This window comes from Anoplophora glabripennis, unplaced genomic scaffold (assembly GCF_000390285.2).
Source record: "Anoplophora glabripennis isolate ALB-LARVAE unplaced genomic scaffold, Agla_2.0 scaffold691, whole genome shotgun sequence".
In the NCBI taxonomy this organism is placed as follows: Eukaryota; Metazoa; Arthropoda; class Insecta; order Coleoptera; family Cerambycidae; genus Anoplophora; species Anoplophora glabripennis.
Window position 1 is genome coordinate 164,070 of NW_019417023.1, and position 25,364 is coordinate 189,433.

The following is a 25,364-nucleotide window of genomic DNA, read 5'->3' on the forward strand; positions in this document are numbered from 1 at the left end:
GGTTATAAAATATAGCCTGTTGTGTCCCTCGCGCAGGATAAACACCGTCCAATATAAATGCTGCCGACTTGAAAAATCTTCTTTGAACCATTTCCATCGCGGAAATCTGAATTTCGTAGATCGGACTCCATATGACCGAGCCACATTCAAGTTTAGATCTAATGAAAGTTATATACAATAATCTAAGCGATGTAGACTCTTTAAAATCCCTTGCATTGCGCAGAATAAACCCCAAGTTCTTATAGGCCCGAGATATGCAGTCCTCCATATGACGCGCAAACCTAAGTTTTGAATCAAAATTAATTCCCAGATCCTTTACAAAATCAGGCCTCTCGAGCACACAATCGTCAAGCATGTAATTAAATAAAATTGGATTTAATAAGCCATAAAAAGACATTACTCTACATTTGGATGCATTTAAGGGTAATCTATTGTTATTACACCAATTGCTGAAGGTCAAAAGATTGTTTTGCAGATCGTCATTTGAAGGTCAAAGGCGTATTTTATAGGCCAAATACTGTATATTCATAAGATAAGGTTTGAATTCATCAAAAATTATTATGAAACGATATGAGTATATTCAGCCAGCTGCTACTCTACGTTCTTACCTCAACATATACATATATACATGGTGGGCCATTAGTGTGAGAAAGTAAAATAACTCCCTTGTTACTCATAATACATAAAAAAAACTTTATATAAAAATTATACAGAATGAAGAAAGCTAAACTACAAAATTAATTTAATACATACATTTAATACATTAATTAAATGGAACACCCTATATATTTTTAAACATATGGATTTCCGAGAAAATTCTATATCTGGCAATAAAATTAACTCAAAATGGAATGATAAATTATGAACTGACAAGTTGACACAATGTGATAGTTTTTTTCCAAAGAAATTTCGTGCGACCGAAAATAATAAAAAATTAGGTTTTTCCAGAAATGTTGCTATATCTTAAAAATTAACAACTTTAGGTGTAGAACATACTTAAGTATGAAGTGGACTGATATGTGAATAAAATAGAACAATAAAATGTAGGGTGTTCCATTTGAAAAATTTTAGAAAATCAAGTTTGAACTGTCTTAAAATGATCGTATTATAAAAAATGCCCTGTATAAAATATCGATATTAGCTAATACAGGAGTATTTGCTTAACATTTGACTATAACTCTGTGAAATATTTTTGCTCCAAGTGTTAGTAGTTGAATACAACTTCTTTGAGGTCATATTTTTTCTTAAATTCGAAGAATTTTCTACATAACTTGGCAGCCCCGCACTAAAATGTTAAACTGTTTATATTGCCATATATAGAATGTTCTTAGAAATCCATATGTTTAAAAATATATAGGGTGTACCAATTTAAAAATGGAATATTTGGCGTGTGTCGTTTTTACTCATCGCCCTGTATGTTTCAAATTAATTTTGTACTTCAGGTTTTTTGATTTTGTGCAACTTTTATATAAACTTTTTTCTGTATTATGAATAACAAGGGAGTAAGTTTACTTTCTCACACTAATGGCTATAAAATACCCCTTTGACCTTCAAATGACCTTGATGAAATGGCTTGAAGTCACAAAGATAATAAGAATTCAGAAAAAAACTTTTTCGTGAGCATTGTGTGGTCCAAAATGTCTGTGAAGTTATTTTAAAAACGTATTTTATGCACAACATACTGGGTGTCCCACGAATTCAAATTTTATCAAGATCAAAAGGTCACAAATTAAATTTATCGCACCCATAGGTCATTTTTCAAGAAATAACAAACATGCAAAAAAATTTTCATGAAAATCGGTTTAGTCTTGCACTGTCGGCAGAATTTTGCCCAAATGGGCACACTGTGCGCCGTTTTCGTGATAAAGTGTGTTAAAATTAAAAACATATATACATATGTCCTTTCTGTTATAATGCGCTGACGGAATTCAATGAAATTTACTATAGCGTATTCACTTAACTGGACCTTATTAAATGCAATATAATAACAACCTCGTGGCTGTAACCAGTGTGGTGCAACTGAAGGTGCCGCCCCATTTTCACAAAAAAAGACACACCACTGGCGGTTTTTTTGTAGAAATATTGTTAAATTAAGCTTCTGTTACGTTAGAAGAATGAAAAATGTTTCCTGGTGTTTTTAAATAGCAGCAGCCGTTGAAGAGGTAATTTATTTGCTGACCATAATGCGCAAATTTAGTCCACAAGTTGTACAGGGTGATTCACTATATTTTGATCCCCCCCCCTTTAACTTTCTTATTTTAAGAGTTATAAAATAATGTAAATTACAAGAATTTTTTATAAATTTTTCGAAAATGATAATAGAAAAACAAATGAAGTCCAAACAAAATGGCCGCGGATGTTAACTTTGTTAATTTAAATGGAACACCCTGTATATTTTTTCATATTTGGATAGATTGTTCCCTGTCGAGCATAATCATATAGTGTCGGCTCCTTCTCTAACAATAAGCGAGATACTATTAAAAAAAGAAGAGAATGTTTTTTATTAAGAAAATAAAAGAGATCTTGTAATTGTTAGACCTCTTTCAAGCACTTCTGCCTTTTTTCCAATTATGTAAGGATTTACAGATTTAATTGAAATATATTTTGACAAATCGGACATTGATATGGTATTGAAATGCGTATAGGTATTCTAACTAGATCTCACTAATTAGGCCTTGAGACACTCATGAACAATGTTATATGGTAGGCCGTTACAGTGACAGGTAATGTCATGATAACATTGTTATTGATTGACAGTTTGTATTATCATTTAATTAAAATAGGTTACACAGAAGTAGAAATATTATTAGGAATTAAAATAGAGTATGGAGAAGATCTTTACTCTATTTTAATTGATATAATATTTCAATTTTCTATTTCTGTGTAACCCATTTTAATTAAATAGCATTACCTGTCACTCTCAAGGCCTACCATATAACATAAGTAATAATTAGCCACTCACGGCTTAATTAGTGCGATTTAGTTAAAATAACTATATGCATTTTGGACCATATCAATGTTTGTTATGTCAAAATATATTATAACTAAATCTATAAATCCTAACGTAATTGGAAAAAAGGCAGAAATGCCTGAAAGAGGTCTAACAATTAATTACAAGATAACTTATTTTCTTAATAAAAAAACTTATCCTTTTTTAATAGTATCTCGCTTATTGTTAGAGATGGACCCAACAAACCCTATATGACTATGCTCGACAGAGAGAGTTCTATCCAAATATGTAAAAATATACAGGGTGTTCCATTTATATTAACAAAGTTACATCTGCGGCCATTTTGTTTGGACTTCATTTGTTTTTCTACTATCATTTTCGAAAAATTCATAAAAAATCGTGCAAGTTTCGAATTTCACATTTTTTTTATAACGCAAAAAACAAAATGGGGGTCAAAATATAGTCACCCTGTACACACTTATATTTGTTTAAAATCTATCTGCAAAAATTGATTCTTTTGTCTGCATAATCAGTTAGTAAGTTTTACGATGATCTCGTTTTAGTATGTTAACTAGCTTCGTTTCTTTATTCCTGAACCTGCTAACTTTCTTGGGTTTAGGAATATTGGTAATAATTTTGGTAAACGATAAAGGAAAATTGTAATCTCCTTGAAGAAAGTCATGTAGATAAGTTCCCATATAACTAGCCTGATTAGAAAATGTTAAAAGTGTATGAATGCGTAAGGATTTTAGTTTCATATTTTTTCCAGAAATAAAATTATTTCTACAAAAAACCGCCAATGGGAAATGTTGAGGACTGCTTTAGTAGCACGTCACTAGCACTGGTTAAAACCACGAGGCTAATATTTCGTCAAATTTCGTCTTGATTTATTAGAAAAATTTAGTAACGTAAAAACAAGCCCAAATATCTCCTAAACAGCTGCTACTATTGAAAAACACCAAGAAAGATTGATATGACAGAAAATATATATTTTTTGTAAACTGTATCTCGAATATCGCATTCTCCAGGAAAAAAGTTTATGCGGTGATTTACAAAAGGTGACCAAAAATGAAACATCTCGTATAAAATTTTTATCTAGGATGCTTCGTTAAAAAGATACAGGGTGTTAGACTTAAAAAATATTTTTAATTCTTTAAATAATTTAAAAACTAGTAAGGGAAATAATTTGAAACTGGCACATCTATTTAGGTACACATTGTCCAAAATCCGAGGCCTTGTACAAAATTGAAGTACGAATCCGAAAATATCATGATTGTTACCGTAAAGCAGTAGCGTACTATGTATTTTATTTAGTAAAATATGCCACCGATACCCTGCATCTCCGCCACTGAAGCATCTACATTTTAGAAAAAGACACTAGGCAATATTTACATAAATCATGGAAAAACATATATTATTTAATAGACATATAGACATACTTACTTTGTTACTGATGAAATTGAAATTCCTGTACTTCGTATACGAAATTCCTAGCGATATACCTATTAAGCTTGTAGTCCAGTTACAATATGTTGATTGATATATAATCCTGAATGATTCTAATTGTGTCAACACATAATTTCTCAGAGTACTGTTGAATAAATTAAAACAATATTATAATGTTACCATTTTGAGAGTGAATTTAGTGAATTGTAATGAGTGAATTATATGCAATTTCCATAATTTTAATTTCTGATACCCACATCAATTCTTGTAAAAGTATTGTATACAGTGTGAATTATAGTACTTATTAGGCGTAAAAAAAAATAAAGTGTATTTGTCTTCAACGAATTTCTTTAGAGTTCATTGAAATATTTTAAGGAGTGACGCAATTATGTAAAAACAGGGAATTAAATAAATTTTTTTGAATACATATCTTTTTAATGAATAATTTTGGTACTATACTAGATAATTATTTTGTGCAGACGAAGCATTGGTAACATTTTTTTAAATCTAATTATGGCTCACGATGTACATATATACATGGTGCATCTATATTCCCGATATACCAAACCACCATAGTCATGAGATCAGTTAAACGAATTGAACTATCTCTTACTTCCAAATGTTACCTTTAAACCTATTTCTACCTAAAGTTGATTAATTTAACTGTTAGATGGCGCTAAAGTCGACACAATTTTTTTGTTCTTTCCAAATAGTCCCAAAAAGCTTTATTATAATTATTTTATTAATGATAATATACTTTTGGAGAACAATTTGGGTGGAAAAATAAATGAAGAAAATGAAGCAGCGGATTCTTCGGTCGATGAAGGCGGTAGTTTACATCAAAAATTTTGTTTTAAAGATGGCTATCCAAAACAATTTTCTTTTCTTCACAATTTTTAAGTACTTAAAAATTCTGATAATAAATGTACAGGGTGTTCGCCCCAATGATATTAGAGGGTAACGAAATATGTTACTGTAAATTTGAAGAATAGTGTTTCAGCGGCATGGACTGAAGTGCATTTTGAACCAAAAACTAAAGTTTTAGATATTTTGAAAATTGTGTTGATGACGTCAAGAAATATTTTTTCCAGGAACATACCTGCGTTTTTCCATATTTAAAAAGAACATATTTTTCCGATAAACTTTTATTTAAAAAATTTTTCTCTGTTTTCATTAAATGTTATGATCAGAAGTCAAAATAATAACACAGACAATATAGCTTATCGCCATACCTATTTTGTCTGTGATAATAATTACAAACGATTTATAATTATTATTTTAGAATTTACTACTTCGTTAATAGTAGAAGGCCGTTGAAAGCGTTCATACAAGGCTTGCTATTATACTGTTAAAGATGCAAGTTGCTAGGAGTCCTTGAAATGGTAATATCAAATACATATTTAAATACTGAACATGTAAGAACGAAAACAAAAATAATAAAGGTAGAACAAAAAACAAGAAGTATTTTACATATATAACCAAAATTATTATAGGTAACATATTTTCTATATGTCCACCCTCTGTACCTAAACATAAATCTAACCGACGCCTAACTCCTTTTATAATTGCATTCCTCAGGATATTAGGAGTAAGCTCTTCACAGGAATTTTTTCTTTTAAATATTCTATATTACGTGACATACTTTTATAAACTATTTTTAAGGAAACCCCATAAAAAAAGTCCAAAGGAGTCATGTCGGGAGATTTTCCAGGCCATTTTATGGATTCATTTATTCCAATCCATTGTTTCTCGAAATCAGTAGTTAAATAATCCTGCACAATAAACGCTTTATGAGATGATTTCGAGAAGTGCTGGGAGTTCTTCTGGCAAGAAACGCAAGTATTCTATATTATTCAACACACCTTCATAAAAGTATGGTCCTATCAGATGACATCCAATGACACCACACCTCACATTCACACCAAAATGTCCTTGATTTTGTATAGGATGAACAAAGTATGGTTTCTCAATGGACCAATAATGTTTATTTTTTTATTTGGCAAACAAAACGGCTTTCATCGGCTTGGAAAATAGATTGAGAACAATTTTTGGAATAAAAGTTTATCGGAAAAATATTGTAGTATAACAACCCCGGGTTCGATCGACAAAAATATAAATACGTAGTTGTGGCTAAAAGTATGTGATCGTCATAAGGAATACCTACGTTGTATACATCTCTTTTTTTATTGACCGGACGGCGTTGGCTACTAACTTTAAACAGGGGAAGTATGTTTTAATGTTATAAATCAAAAGCAGAGTAAATACACCTAACTTTATTATTTACGTACATCAGTCTTCAAATTAAACATGTGACAAATAGAAAGAACAGCAAAAACATTAACAACCATTTAACATGATGAAATGAGAGTGCCAGGCTCACTTAGAGCTCCTGTGGGGAAAGAGCATGGCAGAGAAACCCACGATCGTTGCTCTAACTACCCAAATATAAATACAAAACAACCGCTAACAAAAGACATAAATTAAGAACCTTTGCTAATGATAAATAAGACCTGACTTATTTAATGTCTCACTAAATGTCATCTCACTCAAATTAGACATATACACTTCCAAGTAAAACTGAAGAGGATATAGTAATAATAACAACAACAACAACAATAATAACAACAATAATAATAACAATAATAACAATAATAATAGGTAAGGTACTGGAGTCCCATACGGGAGGCAATCCAGCTACAGTTGAAATATCGTAAGAACAACAACAATAATAACAACAATAATAATAATAATAAATAGGTAAGGTACAGGAGTCCCATACGGGAGGCAATCCAGCTATAGTTGAGATTTCGGAAGAACAACAACAATAATAACAACAATAATAATAATAATAAGTAGGTAAGGTACTGGAGTCCCATACGGGAGGCAATCCAGAGCAATTCTTTTTTTGTATTCAATTATTCTTTTTACAGATTCATTCCTCACGGGCGAAAATGTTAGTATATTCAACAAAGCCTTACATGCGTATGACATAAAGTGAGCACAAGAAATCAAAGAACAACGTAATCATGATAAAACAAGTTAAATGTGAAACAAAGATTATTGCAATATCCGGGCAGTCACGACAATATATACATATTTTAACATGTAATAAATTATGAGCAATCTTTAATAATAATTGTAAAAATTTTACGTTAGAAAAATATACGCCCCTGAGCATAAGACAATGAAGGCTAAACATATACAGAATTATTATCATGAAACGTCTATAATCATCACAATCATAAGATTTCATAGAACAGTTAACAACTAAGTACGTAGAGAATAATTACCTGCTAATTAATAATTAAACACTTAATTTTTCACTACTTCGCCACACTGCCCGTCGATGTTCCTGGAAAAAAAATCATGACGTCATCAACACAATTTTCGAAATAATTTAAAACTTTAATTTTTGGTGCAAAATGCACTTCAATTCAAGCCGCTTGAACTCCATACATCAAATTTTCAGTAACATTTTTCGTTACGCTGTAATATTATTGGGGCGTCGAGTTTGGGACACCCTGTATAATGGGTGTATTATTTCATCCCTTACTATGACGCAACAACTAGTGGAATAGGTAAGGAAAACGACATTGTAACAGTACTGCATCCATGAAAAAAATGTTTTTATTAGAGCTGATTTTGAAAAAGCCATGGAAACTTGATTTCATAACCCAGTTTTAAAGGATTGTAGTTTCCTAGAACAAAAATATACACAACACATCACTTTAAAATCGGCTGAAGAATCCACCGTTTGATTTTCATCAACTATTTTCGAACACCCTGTACAATTAGCGGTAGTCGAGGTAACAAAACTTTTCGTACATTTACGAGTATATGTCAGTCAGTCTGTGCCATTTAGTATTTAGTATAACGGTTATCTATTTACAAGCGACAATAACTACAACTCGCAAAATAATCACTATCTGCAACATTTGCGCAGATTTTATAAGCACAAAAATGTTGTATGTTTTCCAGTCGATTGATGTAGACATGTACTGTATTGAATGTACAGAAATTGCATATTTTAATTTACTAAACATACTAAACATAAAAAAAGTCTTCATAAATGATTACAAGCCACGTGACCTGAGAGCTTGGGCAACTGAACATTGCACGGTGCTGTGACCTAAAAATTGCTAAATCTTAACGTCATGTCACCAAGATTCGTATCATTCATTCGTTTACAATGAACAATTACAAACTGTTGGGTCTACGCTCGAGATAACGCGATCGCTGATTGGTTGAATAGAATTTCGTGAAAAATTACATCAATCACTGGCTGGTGAAACAGACTGTTGTGTTTTAATATTAAAACAAGATTGTATAATCTTGATCTTTTAATTTTATAGAAATTTCATTATCAACCTGAAGAAAATAAAACTAATGTTCTAAACAAAATTACTGGTCACGTGGCTTGTAATCATTTATGAAGACTCTGTAGGTACATGATAGAGAATTAAATAACTCTATATTTTGCCATTTTGTGTATATAATTTTAGAATCTTCAGATTTCAGAGCACTGAATATTAATGAATTAATGTAGTAATGGTGAAACAACATTGTGATATCAAAAATAGTGATGGACGATATCGTGATTTTTCGATATCAACGTGATTCGTGAATGCGATTTTTTAATTTCAGTGATTTTAAACCGTGACGTGATCACGGTTTACCAGCTCCAACCTCCAGTATAAGCAATACACATGTTGTGAGTTGTCACTTGTGACGTGATGTGACGTTACTATCATCGTTATTCGTTATCGTATCACATTATCACATCACATCACACCCACAGACCATAGATTAGGTAGATGATCATATAACTCATTCTCGCGCATTCACATTCAAGTATCAAATATTCATTCCGTTCCATACTAAACTGTGATTAGGTCACGGTTTTGGTAGGAAGTTAGTATAGTTTTTCCGAAGTCAATTGAAGAACCAATATCTTCAAGATATGTACCAAGCTCGGTCGCTAAGCAGCAATTCGGCATTGAAATATTTGAAAAACTTGTTCCCACATTTATTTAGTCATACCCATATACAGATCTGGTTGAACGAAAAGTGCAGGTGGTGGAAATGTATACGCTCAGTTGAAGATTGATCTTGCGGGCAAAGAGCAATGCGCACTGTTTCTCTGGTCCATTGCGTTGTCAAAATTCAGTTGTCGACTAGTCGCCTAGCAGTGCAGTGCGGGAATGCGGAATTTGGTGTGATTCAGATAATTTATTATAGGCCTTCTATTAATCATTCACATTACAATTGCGAAAGGGAAAAATAAGAGGGATATTTGGTTTACTAATATTATTACAACATGGCATTTTGGAGACCTTTTGAAATGGAATAAAACGAAATTTACCATCAATATAATAAAATTGTTTGAGGCCATAAATAATTAAAATATGTTGTTGGTCAAATGAGCATATAATAGAAATTTTCTACACATTATATACAAATTATTATAATTTTCTACGTTTAGCAGAAAACTTGTTTAGAGACGCCCATGAAACTCATTAAATTTGATTGCTCGTTTTTTTTAAGCATGTTCAACTGACTTCGGAAGAACTATAACAGTCGTGATCCGTAATTTTGTAATATCAGCGATTAAATCACAGGTAGTGTGATCCCATCACTAATCAAAAATAGTCGGTACTATATTCATTATAGAATATGGAAATTGTATTTGATGTTACGGGTAAATGCGATCACCAAGATTTGGTTAATATTAATTAAAGAATAGATACAGGAATATAAATACTGAATTATTCTGCAAAGTACTTACTTGTAATTTGTCCTACAAAGCACGTTCATATTATTAACGTATATAATTAATCCATAAAGGAAACAGGAAAAAAGTGTTAGGAAGCTAATCACTTTAAACTCATCGAGTTTAAACTTGAGAATTAAATAAATGATGACTATTGTCACTATGTACATCTGAAAATCCACTGACAAATACCACGAACTTGGATTACACTGTAAAAATACATTAGAAATAGACAATGGACTGGAAAGATACTTACTATCTCTCCAATATATAAATAGTTATTTATGAAGAAAAAAGTTTGCCACCAGTTCTGTTTACACGCTTTTTGAGACAAGTAGATGTTATCAAAAGTAATAGGTCCATCAAGTAATCTATTCCAAGAAGATTTTACTGAAAGCAACACTATGGTCGAAGATACCCCAATTCTGAAAAAATAATAGGGTATACAAATACTATTTGTGGCTACATTTAGTTTGAACAAAATCGTGTTATTGATTTTATTTTGTGAACAATTGTATACCTTGTCGTTAGAAAAATAAATCTAGCAATCCGTTGCGGCCGAAGAAAAGTTAATCTGCATTTTGGAAAACACTGAAATTAATATTTGATTGTAATTATTAAATTTACAACAACATTATGCTAAACTTCTTTTGGATCTTAACATTTCTTGCATATGATATACCGTGTGTTACTATTTGAGGATAGTGATGGGCAGAATCGAGAAAATTCAGAATCGAATAGCTTTTCACTTTGCACTCATATCTCATATGAATGCGGCAAGGGTTTATGCATAGATAAATAAACCTAAATCATATTATATATATATATACATTTAAGTACATATGTACTTCTTTTTTATGATTGTAATTTGCACCTGTTATTACATTATGTAACTTCACTTACATTTGTATTAAAATATTTTTTATTTTACTGATAATCGTGATTTTAGTTTATTACTTACCTAAACACATTTTTATTTCAAAGATAATAAAAGTTAGCTTCCATGTAACCTAAGCTATGATTGGCTTTATTCTATTCATTAATTTATTTAATTCGAGACTTCTAGGTGAACACTTCTAATAATAGGTAGGTAAATCAAATTTCTCTGTTCATTCATTATTAAGGGCCCCATATTCTTTAAATAGTGTTTTCCGCAAAGACAAATAATTTCAAACATTTAATAACTGAATAATCTAAAGCTTATCAAATAATAGGAATGTTATGTCATGCCACCTGAGTATTTTCAAAGACGCCGCAGTAAAACGAATAAACAGGTGCAAAAAACGATCAAACCATCAAGGTTTTAGGTACTGAAATCTACGAAAATACTAACTTTTTTATATATAATTCCACATGTAAATATTCTTATAACATTTACTTGCTTAGTCCTACATATAAAATTGTTTACTTTTATTTATAAGTACGTGAAAATAATTCTTAAAATGTGGGGTTAGAATAACAGCAAACGCATGTTTTACAAACGCTTTTTTTTAGTTATTATTTTATTTGGGTAAATTTAAATGGTAACAATGAATAAACAAAACATCAAGGATTTTATTTTTGTGCTTACTTTTGTTCTACACGTTTTACTTTTCAAGATTTCAGTACCTAAAAATGCCAGAAATTTCACCATTTCTCGGCCAGGGATATGGCCACCTCACCTAAACATTCAATTCGAATACAGTGCGAGTGCTCGAGTTTCTTTTGCATTAGCCAGCTGCTTCAGCAGGGTATCGAATTCGAATTCGTCCAGTGTCGTTTGCATTCGGTGAGTATGAATTTTGTCAATTTATTTACATAAATCATAATTTTAATTCTTTTTGGCATATATAAATTTTGTACCTATATATAAAAAATGTTTGAAATTTAATTTTTCTGAAATAAAAAATAAGGGTAGCAATCCCCTAACAGGGAATCACTTGTGAAACATTTGCTTTTTATAAGAAGTAATTTCCACTTCTGGAAATTCTGCGTCTATTCAAAATATTGCTTAGAACCCCAGATATTTAGAAAAAACTGTTTTTGGGGGCGAATTTTGAGTGTATTTCATCCCCTAAATATATTTTTCTGCTGATAAAAACACCGTTTCCATAGAACTCATTTTCACCACTAAAACACTACTGCAACTATTTAAAGGAGAGCGCGATAGTGTGCAATTGTCAAATGTGATGGATTTTTTAATATAAAGACCGCGATCCGTTCTGGGCCTAGCTGATCGCGGTCTTTATATTACAAAATCCGTCACATCAGGCGATCAGCTCAGCCCAGAACGGATCGCGATGCGACGGGACGGGACGGGACCGCGAACGCCTAATGCGTTCGTTTTTAAAAAAGACCGCGATCAGCTCAGCCCAGAACGGACCGCGACGGGACGGGACTGCGACCGCCTAATGCGTTCTCTCCTTAATTCATGAACACATCAACAATTAACAATAAACATTCCCTTACCATTAATTCTGGGTCTCACCTAAAGAACCTATTAATGATGAGGATAAAGGCTTGTTTAACAGTGAACTCCCCATGGTTTCTATGAATATTGTATAATTGAAAAGTCACAATCCATGAAGATATCAGGAAAAATGTTTGAACCAAAAAAAAGCTTAAAGTACATAAAACTTGCACTACGGTAGTACTGTAAAACTGAAATGATTATTAAAGTCAAACATTAAAATGAAAAACATTAAAGTTATGGTGGTTATTTATAATTTTCAATATCGAACCAACACATATTAGCACTATTATACAGGGTGGCCACCGAGGTATCCAAGATACTTTGTGTATGAATTCTGTGACTAATTTGAAAGAAAAATGATTCTATTGACAGGTCGTATGGGTAGTTGCTAAAGAGTAAATTACATTGTTACGACTAGAGAGCTTAGAAAAAATTGTGGTTTATTTTAATAAAAGCGTAATGACAGTGCATATAACTCAATCCTCTGTCGAAGCTTACTTTCCCAGTTGTAGTGGTTTTCACATATTGTTTTTCACCTCATTAAACGCTGTAAGAATCTTCTCAATGAGTTGGTCTCTGCAACTTAGGATTTCCCATTGAATAAGTAAGTGACTTCGCATGTTCCCACATGGTTGAGATCCGGAGATCGCGGTTGCCAAACAATGGGACCACCACGACCTATTCATCGATTTGGATACTTTTCACTGAGGAAATAGGTGACACCTCTTCCATAGTGGGACGGAGCACTATCATGTAAAAAGAACATCGTCCTTCTGATTTGAAGAGGAATGCCCCGAAGTAGAATAGCTCTAGTACTCTCGTTCTCCAAAAAAACCGGTACATCTGTTCAAATTTCCGTCGAATGAATGTGATCCGATAACTTCATTATTAATTATTCCAGTCCAAACTTTTACGGTGAATCTTCTCTGAAAATGGGTTTCTCCAATAGCATGAGGGTTTTCGATTGCCCACACATGATCGTTGTGGAAATTGTTGATTCCATCTCTTGTAAATGTAGCTTCACAGAAAAGGGTTCTTGAAAGAGTACTCAGATGATTGCTCAACCATCTTTTTGGGGGGGATCCGTGTTCTTGTACCGGTTGATCTTGCACAGTCGTCCTACTTTGTCAAATAAGTATAGAAATTCTTCTCGCATTAGTACCAGGATCATTTTCTACAAACTCAATCACTTCTGCAGCATTGTTTTTTTGCATAACTTCTCTTTCACAAGTCGATTCTATTGAACGTTTGCTTTTCTAGAAGACGCTTCGGTTTGGATATCGTCGTTGATATTCCCACTGTTGCATATCCATTCTCGAAAATTATGTCTGCGTATCTTTCATTTGAATAAACTAAAGGCATGATTTTAACATAAATCAAGCAAAAATTAAAAAAGGAATTGTCAATGATGACTATTAAGGAATTGACAATCAACATTTTTTTTCTAATCCCAGCCAAATTGCTAATTATTAAATTGCGTCGCAATAATGTGATTTACTCTTTAACAATTACCCATACGATCTGGAGTTCAAACTCCGATATTTCAAGAACTATTGGGAATTCGGGAAAAGTGAATAGAATCATTTTTGCTTAAAATCAGTAGTAGAATTCATATATGAAGTATTTCCTGTATTTAGTTATTTATACATAAATATTTACAAAAATTTTATCAAAATTACATAGTACTAAATTTAAAAACAAATATTATAATTAATTTGAATTTCTAGAAAGCTCGTATTATCGCATACATTTTAATGTTAATTATTTGATTGCACTTACTCTTTCAAGGTCATTAGGATTCGAGAGGTAAATTATATTATAACTCAGCAATGAGTGAACTGCGATAATTAATAACATGTTGTAAAATCGAATTCCTTGGATTGATTTTAATTTGTTATAATCTTCATTTCCTTCAATATTACATATTTTTCTCCAGTTTGAGGTTAATGATAGTGCCATCATAAATTTATTTTCTGTAAAATAGTAGATGATTAGGAATATATCTCTGTTATTTTAAATGTTTTATTTTCTATTTAGTTTTTGCAGTTTATCACTTTTCTGTTACAACCTATTTTAATTATAATTTTCAATTATTTGTCGGTGGCCACATATTTGAAGAAAGTCAAATATTTAGGCTTTAAATACGAATTTTTTTTTTTATATAAAACTGAAATACATTCTAATCAGGTGAGTCCACGTTCTATAAAAGCAGTTATAATAATTATGTTAACGAATAGTCCAGAAATATTTATCAGTAGCTTAAATTAAAAAAATAACTGACTAATAATTACGTTGACCATTCATAAAAAAATAACTGACTAATAATTACGTTGACCATTCATAGAAATCTTGATAAAGTGTCAACAATGTAGACATTAACAAATTTTGAAAAAGCATAGGCGTTCTACATAATGTAATGAGAGATTAATAATATGTATATGACTAAAGAAAATACTGTACATCTGATGGCAAAATAAGATCGATCATAATAGAGGTGCATATTGTTTCATTAATATAAGAGAAATGATTCAATATACCAGGTGTCTGATAAGCATGTGGCAGTGTATAGGGAAGGTCAAAATAATACTAGTTTGTCATAAAAAATTCCTAAAACTTAACGGAGATACAGAGCCCCAAAGGTTACCCAACGATTTACCCATTCGGCTCTATCTTTTAAACCGACGTGTATAATTTAATTATTTTAAAATTTTATGTAGGCCATAGAGGCACTAAACTTATACTGCAGTAGAAATTTTACACTGTCGGGGAAGTCCGGAACGGACTTGCCACCACACTGGTTGGGACAAAATTTTGTCAGGTGTCATTTTATAGAGCTGATAAGTGAATTTTTAAATACTTTGGTCGTTCCTCTTTAAAAAGGTACTCCATATTTGTTTCGATAAAATTAGTTGTTTTCGAAAAAATGAAGTTTTTGTACGTCAACACGTCATTGAAATAATAAATCAGCATACTGCAATAAAACTCCTGTCGTTTTTATGTCGTTAATAGTGTGTTATTGATAACACTTGTTAAAACTGTCTGATTGATTTAGTACACAAGACTAAATGCTGGATCATTATTCCTATAACGAATATGCTGACATGTATATTATTTGTGGACAAGCACTCGGCAGTTGTGTTGACGCAAGAAGAAATTATTCTGATACATTTCCAAACATTTCCAAATCGACGTTTACTGCAAAGAAGAACTTTTGAAAGGGTTGAGCGTAGCTTACGAGAAAGAGGTAAAGAGTCAAAAGAAATAAAAAATGCTAAAATTAGCTAATCTTTTGCTAATCCATTTTAGGAAGTTTTTTGCTGCATTGTGGTGAAGGGCCTCCAAGAAGAGCAAGGAAGCCTCAGTTAGAGGAGGAAATTCTGGATGAGATTGCTGAAAATCCCTCTAATAGTGTAAGAAAGCTGTCGGTTCAAGTTCATGCGACAAAGTGGGCCGTTGCAAGAGTCATTTACACAAATTGGTTTTTGCAACGATTTAGGCAAAATCCAAATTTTACTAGTATTGTTGTGTTCACGGACGAAGTGTACGACATAAGGAAGATTTCAATTTTGTGAAAGAGCAGGGATAAATGTGACGTGGAAGCGTGGAGCATTTCTAGAATATTATTTACGAGTATGTGATTTGGAAACCATAATTTAACATTTAACATTACTTCAAAATACGATACTTTAATCCAATGTGTATATTTACTTACTGGTACTTTCGTGTGTATTTGTCCTCTTCCATCTATCATACATTGTAGCATATAAAATTAAATATAAATATGCTACGAAGAAAAATCTAAAAGGTGGGTTAATGTATTAGTACACAATACAAATTGTTTCAGAAATAAATCTGTTTCGTGAAAAGGGTAACGTAATGGCGGTTTTCCACTAAACGGACAGTTGAGTTTATGTCGTGTTTGTGTTTTCTAGAACCTGAAAAACAAAAACAAAACTGAAACAAACCCAAAACTCTTGTTTCCATCAAGCGGGCTATATTTTGTTCGAGTTTTGTTTTTGTTTTCGGTCCTTTTCCACCGGTTGCCGCAAAGAAATCAGAACACATTTTTCCAATAACCAACCAACATGTTTAGAGAAGATTTTTTTATTCTTAGTTATGGCTGGTTTATACTGAAGTCCTTGGAAAAAAAGTAAGTGTATATATGTACGGTTAAAGTGTTTACTTGGTCAGTTAGCTAGTTTGTATACTAGCCAAGTAAACACCTTAACCGTAAACATATATATTTTTTAATAGCTATAATTCATTAATGGTTAAAATATTGTTTTTGAGAAGAAGAAAACGCCAACATAGATATAGGGTTGGATCACTTAAATAGAAAACACAACACCGTTTCCACAAAACAGACTTGAGTTTCAAAACACGTCGAAACCTTTAGATGTGACCGCCTTCGTGCGGGACCCGAAAAACAAAACTCCAACTGTCGCAAAACACGCCAGTCTTCAAAAAGTTTACGAAAAGTTACAGTTCTGTTTTATTCGACACAAGTTTGTGTTTTGTTTTTGTTTTGTCCGTTTAGTGGAAAACTGTCTTAACTTATGTAAATATAAACAGCTCTTCTTCGTCTAAAGAAAAAAAAATGTCCAGAGAAAGAAAACCAAACCACATTAAATCAGTCATTAAAATTACACTTTTGTTAAAAATGTTAACCTATGCAAAGTACCTATACAGTGTAGGTTTATGTTTGGTGCTTATGTTTTTAGTTGATTTCCTCTAGATGGACTTTAATTTTAAGATGGAGACTATTTGATGTTTAATGAAAATTCTTAATTTTAAAAGTTTTGACTTGTTTAGAAAATACGAATCACCATGACAAACTTCAATTTTGTTGTACAAAGTGGGACAAAAAGACAAAAACGTTATTTTGCGTAAGAGTAAACATACTTTATTTTGCAAGATACCAAAAAAGACATGGCTTTAAATCTTCATCATATTGGTTTGTGTACTTTTTTCAGTTTAATTGTTGTAATTATGTTCGTATTATTTAAAAATTACACTTGAATAAGACGTATTTTTGTTTAGTACCTTTTTCCCTGTATAAAAAATTAAATTTTTGACAACGTGACTCTTATTCATTTTTCAAGCAAAAACTTTGATCAAGCATGCCTTTTTTTCGTATACTGAGTTTTTTTTTTAATTTGGTTTGCAGAATTCTGTTACAGTTGTCAGTGGGTGAACAATTTAGTTGTTTGGACTTTTAGTTCCAATAGACATATTCTTGTATTGTTCATAAGGAATTCTGAAATTGGAAAGGCTTCCACAAACAGGCGCGATACAAGGATGATTTGCGATATCATAATATCGCAATTATAACCCTGCAAACGAGCCTAGGTGAAAGCTTCTGCAGCTTCAGAGTTTCTTGTGAATAAGAGAGCGATATGTCCCGTGAAATGTTAAACATCTATTAAATACATCAATGAGAATGACTACCTGTGTCGAACTGAGTTCAGTTAACGCTCTTCATAAAATTCAATTTTAGCTTAAAATAAGGGCATACATACTTATTGAGTACTCATAATGTTAAGATTTCCATCTTATCACTTCATGTAATAATAAAACACATCAATTAAAATCTGGAATTGGACATAATAATATATCAATCATTGTTTAACTTTATTTGATAAGATTAAAATAACAATTATTAACATAATACTTTTAAAATAGAGTAAAAAATTTATCACTCACTCTAAATGCTAGTGTATCGAATCTCATTATTAGTAAAATGAACAAAAATATTGGCAGCTTGTACTCCACATATTCAAACCGTCAAAAATAATGACCTATTGGAAACTCAACGTAGGTAGTCATTCTCTTAAATCTATAAATATAGTTTACCTGAATATTTTAAGATTTAAAAACTTACAGTAACAGTTTGTCATATAAGGAAATTTTAATACTATCTTTTGCGGTGCAAACGGCGTTCTCTACCATTACAGTTAAATTTCCGTTTAATTTCTCATTTATCCGTATTTCAGAAAGTTTTTTAATAGAATTCAAACTAAGAACTTCTCTGTTTGAAAGACACACAGCTCTATGAATAATACTGCGGTCATTGCTGTTTTTATCACTAACAGAATCCTGGAAATAATATATATGTATCAGCAATTTTGAAATTTAGATTCACAACTTATCCAAAAAAAATGTGAATAGTTGCATCATGAAAAATGGAATCAATATCGTAAAAATTTTTGTAAAATCCTTCGTCTCCGACAAAAAAAATTATTGAAGCTGTAGTATTTTCAACCCTTACATCGCTGGGCTACTGCAGTCTCTAGCGTCATTCGCGTTATGCGCGGTACGCAATGCGGTCTTTCTCCACGTGGCCCCAGGCGATTCCGAATACTGAAATCTGATTTTAGTATTAAAACGTTTTTGCGATAGTGTTTATATTAGTTTTTCAAGTTTTAAAAATGGCTTACGTGTATAGCAACTCGGAGTTGATGGATATCGTTTTAATTTAGGGTGAAGCAAGGCAAAAGTTGTATTATGGTGAGGCATTTGTGTTATGGTGAAGCAAGACAACATTTGCGTTATGGTGAAACTAGACAATATTTGTGTAGAAAATGGGTAAGACGGACCCAAATGTGTTTACACGTCGGTGGACAAAACTTTGAACAGTTGTAACATTAGATATGTCAAATTATATTAGGTATTAATTAAAACTACAAATATTACGTGTATTCTTTCGTTGTGATTGAACTGAATTTAGTAACATAAAGTGATTTGACGTAATAGTAGGTTGTTTTTTCGTTTACAATCAGTTCCCCCACTCTAACTCAAAAAGTGTTCGAAATGTGAATTCCCCTTGCCCCTCAAGTACATAAATTTTGTTCAATCATTTGAATCAAATCAGTTTGCTTTAACCTAACTTTTTAAAATTGACATTTTAGTTTTATTGTTTTTGCCGGTCACAGTGATAAATATATGGGAAAAATGGAAAATATAGAACTATATGACGCCGAAAGTCAGTTTGTATATAGACTACGCGTGAGTCACGAGGAAGCTAGGAGATGTGAAAACGGTAAGTAAAGAGGTAAAAGTAATAATATAATAATACAAACATGATTAAAATTTTAGATGTTACATTTACTCAAACTCTTTTGCATCAAGCAAAACAAGGTTTAGTAGAGGGTTATGCTGAAACCTCTGAAATATAAATAAATCTGACAATATTTCTATTGTTAGTGATGATGAGACAAGCCCATGGTCTTACAATGAAACATTAGCTCTAATAGCAGCATATGACAGCCACAAAGAAAACTTTAATATTGCAAAGAAAAGGAGAAGTGTTTGGGAGGACATTTCCAATGAACTTTTAAGTCAGGGTTTGCAGCGAAGTGCAACAAAGTGTGAAATAAAATGGAGAAACTTAATCCGAACATATAAAAACATTAAAGATATGAAAAAACGTACGGGTAGAGGTTCCAATAGATTTTTATTTTATGATAAGATTGATGACGTTTTGGGAGAAAAGCCATCTATTAGCTGCAGCCACACATTTAGTAGTACAAATATAAATGATGAATCTTCAATGCCTACTGCATCTAGCAACCAAATTAATATCGATGCCGAGGATGCTTCTACAGTGATAGAACTTGCTACTAGCGAAAGTAGCATGGCAAGTGCAAATAATACAAGGTCTCAAATTAAAAAACGCAAAAAAACGGAAAACGATAATGCTGATAACAAGTTGAAAAAGAAAATGCTAGAGCTAGTGGATATTAAGATTGATTATTGTAAGAAAAAAATGGAAGTAACAAATGCTAAAGAAAGAAGAAAAGAAGAAAGACTGGCGTTGCAACGAAAAATTGTAGAATTGGAAGAAAATAAGATAGCACTCCTTCAAACGTACATTGAACAGGAAAATAGAAAGAATAATACTTAGATACTTTCATACCTACTTAAATATTGTTGTAACTATTGTAAATGTATAATAAATATAAGGTAAGGTGGGGCAAGAGCTGCCCAAATTTACATTAGTATAAGATTAACAGACTGCAGAGCTCTAAATAAACATATTGTTGAAAATATTTTACTTTGGGACGAAGCCCTAGTCTGTTGGCAACAAGGCATCATATTGGTAATAAATGTCATTCAATTTTTTTTCATAACGTATATATTTTTTGATGGCTGTAGGACGCACTTGCCCCGGAGACATGGGGCAAGAGCAAACCTGGCGGTTATTTGAATTATAACTACGTATTAAATGATATGGGGCTAGTGCGGTAAACTACATTAGATACATGTTACTATGTTGAACATAGAACTTTTTTACAAATAAAATTTTATAAGTTATAAACTTTTGAAATTCACTAAGTAGGGAGCTTATACGAGGCAACTATAAAATAAAATTACAAATAATGTTATTTTATATTTTATTAATGAATAAATCGGAAATTAAAGTGTAACACATTATTTTTGTTCAATAACGTTTACTGGATGTTCAAAGACATATTTTTGACGGTCCCCCGTATTTACAACTGTTGGTTGTTTCAACTTTTGCTCTATGTCTGATAGAGAAATCAAGCATTTATCATTTTCTGCAAGTGTAAATTCCTTATTTGTTTTCAGATGTCTAAAGCAGGTTACTTCGGCTTCATCAAACCCAAGAACGTTTGTTATGACACATACATATTTAAAAATTTTTTTCTTTCCCATGAATCTGCTTAAAACAAAGTCACCTATTTGGATTTCTTTAATGTCATTTTCTTCTGAGTTAGTTTGACTTATATTTTCGTCTATCTCTGTATTCTCTTCTAATATGTCTTCGTTTTCTGCTTCGAGTTTATCAAATTCTGTTATTCGATCTTCACTGATGTCACTCTCCCAGGACTCTTCATCATCCTCCTCTGAACTGGATTCAAGTGTTTTCCTTTTTTTACATGTTTTTTCTATTTTCTTTGGTTTCTTTGCCATTTTTTTTAGTTCTTCGCTCTTCTTTAGTTCTAAAATATCTCTTTGTGTAACCACTTCAGCCCCAGGGCATATTCTTTTTTTTTTGGTGTCTTCGTCTGTTGACCATTTTCTTTTCTTGTCAGATTTAACAATAATTCCTCAAAACTTACGTTGGGCTTTTCATTTAGTACTTGGTTGGTATTGGTTGCTTCTAAAAATACTGGCCGTTAGTAAATTCTCAAAAAAGTTGGGAACATTTAGTTACCTGTAATCATTGGAGTTGCTTGGCCTATTTGAGTTGATGTTGACGGTTCTAAATTTATTTCGGGTGTGCTGTCCATTACAAGTGATGGATCTACTATATTACTTGGGGGATTCCCATTTCCTGAAAAAGAAAAACACTGAATAAGTATAATTATTATGATGAAAAAAAATGGTGATGCTTTACCAGATGTGATAGAGTGCTGGTTTTCCCAACGTTTAAGAGCAGTAGGATCGAATGCTTCCTTTGGAATGACATCTTTGTTAAAAGGAAAAATTCCGGCTTTGACAAATCCATTTATTATAACTTGAGGTGTAGTTTCTGTCCAGATTTCACCAATTAGTTAAGAAAATATAATTTTTGGTATTTTTGACCCAACATTTTTTCTCTGCCATTCTACCAATTTCTGATCCCAACGTGTTTTAAGGGACTTAAATACACTTAAGTCTAGAGGCTGCAAAATGTGACTGGTGTGGGCAGGTAGTTTTAAAATGGTTATGTTATTTTCTATTGCAATGTTTATTACTTCTATGTTTAAATGCGTCGAATGGCCGTCGTAAATAACTAAGACGGGACCTTCCTTTCCAATGTAATTTAAAAAACTTTTCCCAAAGTAATTTTTAAAAACTGAAGATTCCATCCACCCATTGGATGTAGCAGCGTATGTAGTGTTTGGAAACTCATTTCCCGGGGGAGCGACCCACTTATCCCAAACATATTTCCCTTTAAAAATGATAAGTGGTGGACCTTTCTCACCGCTGGCACTGCAATTCATCAATATAGTTGTGTTCTGTTTTCCAGGTCCACTCGTTGTCCGTGTTGTTGGAAGTCCACGTTTTCCGACAGATTTTGTTTTTGAAGGGTCCACGCAGAAACTACTCTCATCTAAATTCCATATCTGACCTGGTTTGTTTTCCAAACCAAGATCTTTTATTGTTTTTTCTAGAAGATCAAAATACTCGTATATTATAAACGGGTCAATATTTTTCTTTCGTACATATTCCACACTTTGTGGTATTTTAATTGACAAATTGTGCCTACGTTTAACATTTAAAAACCAGTCTTCACCAGGTATTCCCTTTTTAAACTGTGTTTTTAATTTGTTAGCATTTACGTATTCCCCTACTAGCTGCAATATTTCTTTGCGTGATAATCCGAATCCCCATTTTTCCATGCAACAAAGACCATTAGCAAGTAATTGTTCCTGTTAAAATGGGATGTCAGCAGCCCTACCGTAAGTGTTGCTTTTTTGCCCTCTTCGGCCCTTTACATGATCAGCTAGGGTATTTTTCGGAATATTATATAACAAACTTGCTCCATACACTGTTATCAGCCCTAATTTGATATTTCTTACAGCAGTTTCTAGCGTTTCACGGGTGTAGCCACGTCCCCTCTCACTTTTTCGTATGTAGCTCCTCACCATATTGTCTATTGTAAGCATAAAATACGTACTTATAAATAATTATCTTCACCCAACTGAAGGGGCTAGTGCATACCATAGTCCGCAGTTGCCCCAGAAAATAATTTGCATTTGCCCCGGTATTACTTTATGCAGGGGCAAGAGCGGACTATGATGAAAATATGTGAAAAAAACCAAATAACAACAAAATATCATATCCACCCTACAATTTAACCAATACCATGTACACTCACCAAATATTTATTTATATGCACTGAGGATCACTGCAATACTATTGGATAACTAATTTCACACCAACTCGCACTAAAAGTAAACAGCACACGCTTGTCTACTTTGCTACTTGGTCGCCACTAAACCTAACTTTTTTGAATATGTAGGTGTGTAAAAAGAAGAAACTACATGTTAATGAGTAAAGCCACTAGATGGTGGCAGTTTTCCTTTTAGTTTTATGAAATTAATAGTAATTGCTGCTCTTGCCCCGGCGACGCACTTACCCCATCTTACCTTAATCACTATTTTTTTGTGTTTTATTTATGTCTTAAACACTGAAAAGGTAACAAATTCGTAAAAGGTAAATTTTAACAGAGAATGAGTAATTACTAATTATACAAAATATTAAATATTTCATTTCTTCTTGTATTAATTGCTGCATCTTGGGGAACTATATAATCTTCATTGTCATTTCTACGCGGTTCATTCCCATTTACAAATTCTTCGTCTAAGTCATCCCACATTATACAGAACAATTGCAGCTACTGTACAATCAATAACAATATTTATATTTTTATTATCAAATCGTGTTAATCTCCTAAAACGTCCCTTCAGTAGCCCAAATGTTTGCTTTACAATTATTCTTTTCTTTGATAATCTTTGATTGAATTCTTTTTGATTTTCACATAAATTACCGTTATCTTTGAAGGGAGGAACTAACCAAGAAACCGTAGATGGATAAGCACTATCTGTTAAAAAATAATATGGCAATATTTGCTGTGTCATTTCCAATCTTTCATATAAAGGAGATTTTTTTAAAACACGAGCATCGTGCAAACTTCCAGGTTCATCAATGTAAATGTCATTAAAAAATTTTTTTTCATTGACATCATCTTGCAATATAATGCTATGATAGCCCTTGCGGTTATAATAATCCTCTTGATGGTCTTTGGGTCTAGGTATTTCTAAATGAGTCCCATCTATAGCACCAATAGCATATGGTAATCCACCCTGCCTCGCAAAAATCAGGGAAATATCATGAAACTGTTCTCTTTCTGGAAGTTTTATGTAGATTTTGCTGATATGTTTTAATGCCGCTGTAATTGTCAATACCGATTTGTGACAAGCACTTTCACTGATATTAAATTTATCAGCAACTTCCCTAAAACTATTCTTATTTGCCAAATAATGTAGAGTTATATGAACTGCTTTTGATTTACTAATTTCGGGCCAACCACCCACATAATTTTTCTCCGAATTTAGTAACTCGCACAATTTTAATACGGAATCGCGTCTCATACGGAAATGTTTTTTATAATCTTCATCAGAATAAGAAGGAACAGTTACTTCAAAGTAACTTTCATTTTTTACATGTTTTTTTCGCAAATTTAAATCTCCGTCACTGTCTATATCAAGATCAAGAAATGAACTGTCACTGCTCAAACTGCTGCTGCTGCTACTAGTATTTGTATTGGAATATGATGCATTATCAAAAAATATTTAAAAAATTTGTCTTTTCATTTTAAAATATTGAAAATTGGAACCTGCGCTTGAAATGGTGGGAATTTAAAAAAAGCAATGGAAACAAAGTATAACCTCAAAAAGTAAACGTTCTCGTCAAACGGAATCAGAAATACATGGGTGAAAGGGAGTTAAAAAACTGTTCTTCCGTGTTTCTGAACTGAATAAGAAAATCATTTTCAGTTTAATCACATTCTGTTTAATCAGTTCAGTATATTCACTTTGCTTAGAACGAAAGAATACATGTATTAATTAATAATAATAGCGGCAAAAGCAGTTGAATTTTCTGATACAAAATAGGTATAATTTCTTTCCTCGGGAAAGAAATTCTTTCAATTTTTTGTCCGCTATTTGCCGTCGTGCTGGTCGCCCACTGCATGCTTTGCCTTGTGCAAGGTTAGGTTTTAAAGTGGACCAGTT

At 32.2% G+C, this 25,364-nt stretch overlaps 1 protein-coding gene across 2 annotated transcripts in view; it reads right to left on the reverse strand.

The window, feature by feature from the left end:
- LOC108911131 (O-acyltransferase like protein-like) overlaps nt 1-25,364 on the reverse strand; it is a 46,118-nt gene that overhangs the window by 3,914 nt on the left and 16,840 nt on the right. For both annotated transcript variants that reach the window (XM_023455808.1, XM_023455809.1), the window contains exons 4-10: nt 18,500-18,714; nt 16,331-16,416; nt 14,398-14,591; nt 12,634-12,806; nt 10,423-10,591; nt 10,182-10,375; nt 4,394-4,541 (exon numbers count right to left, since the gene is read on the reverse strand). In XM_023455808.1, the coding sequence (XP_023311576.1) occupies nt 4,394-4,541; nt 10,182-10,375; nt 10,423-10,591; nt 12,634-12,806; nt 14,398-14,591; nt 16,331-16,416; nt 18,500-18,714 (1,179 nt within the window). The remainder of the gene's footprint in view (nt 1-4,393; nt 4,542-10,181; nt 10,376-10,422; nt 10,592-12,633; nt 12,807-14,397; nt 14,592-16,330; nt 16,417-18,499; nt 18,715-25,364) is intronic.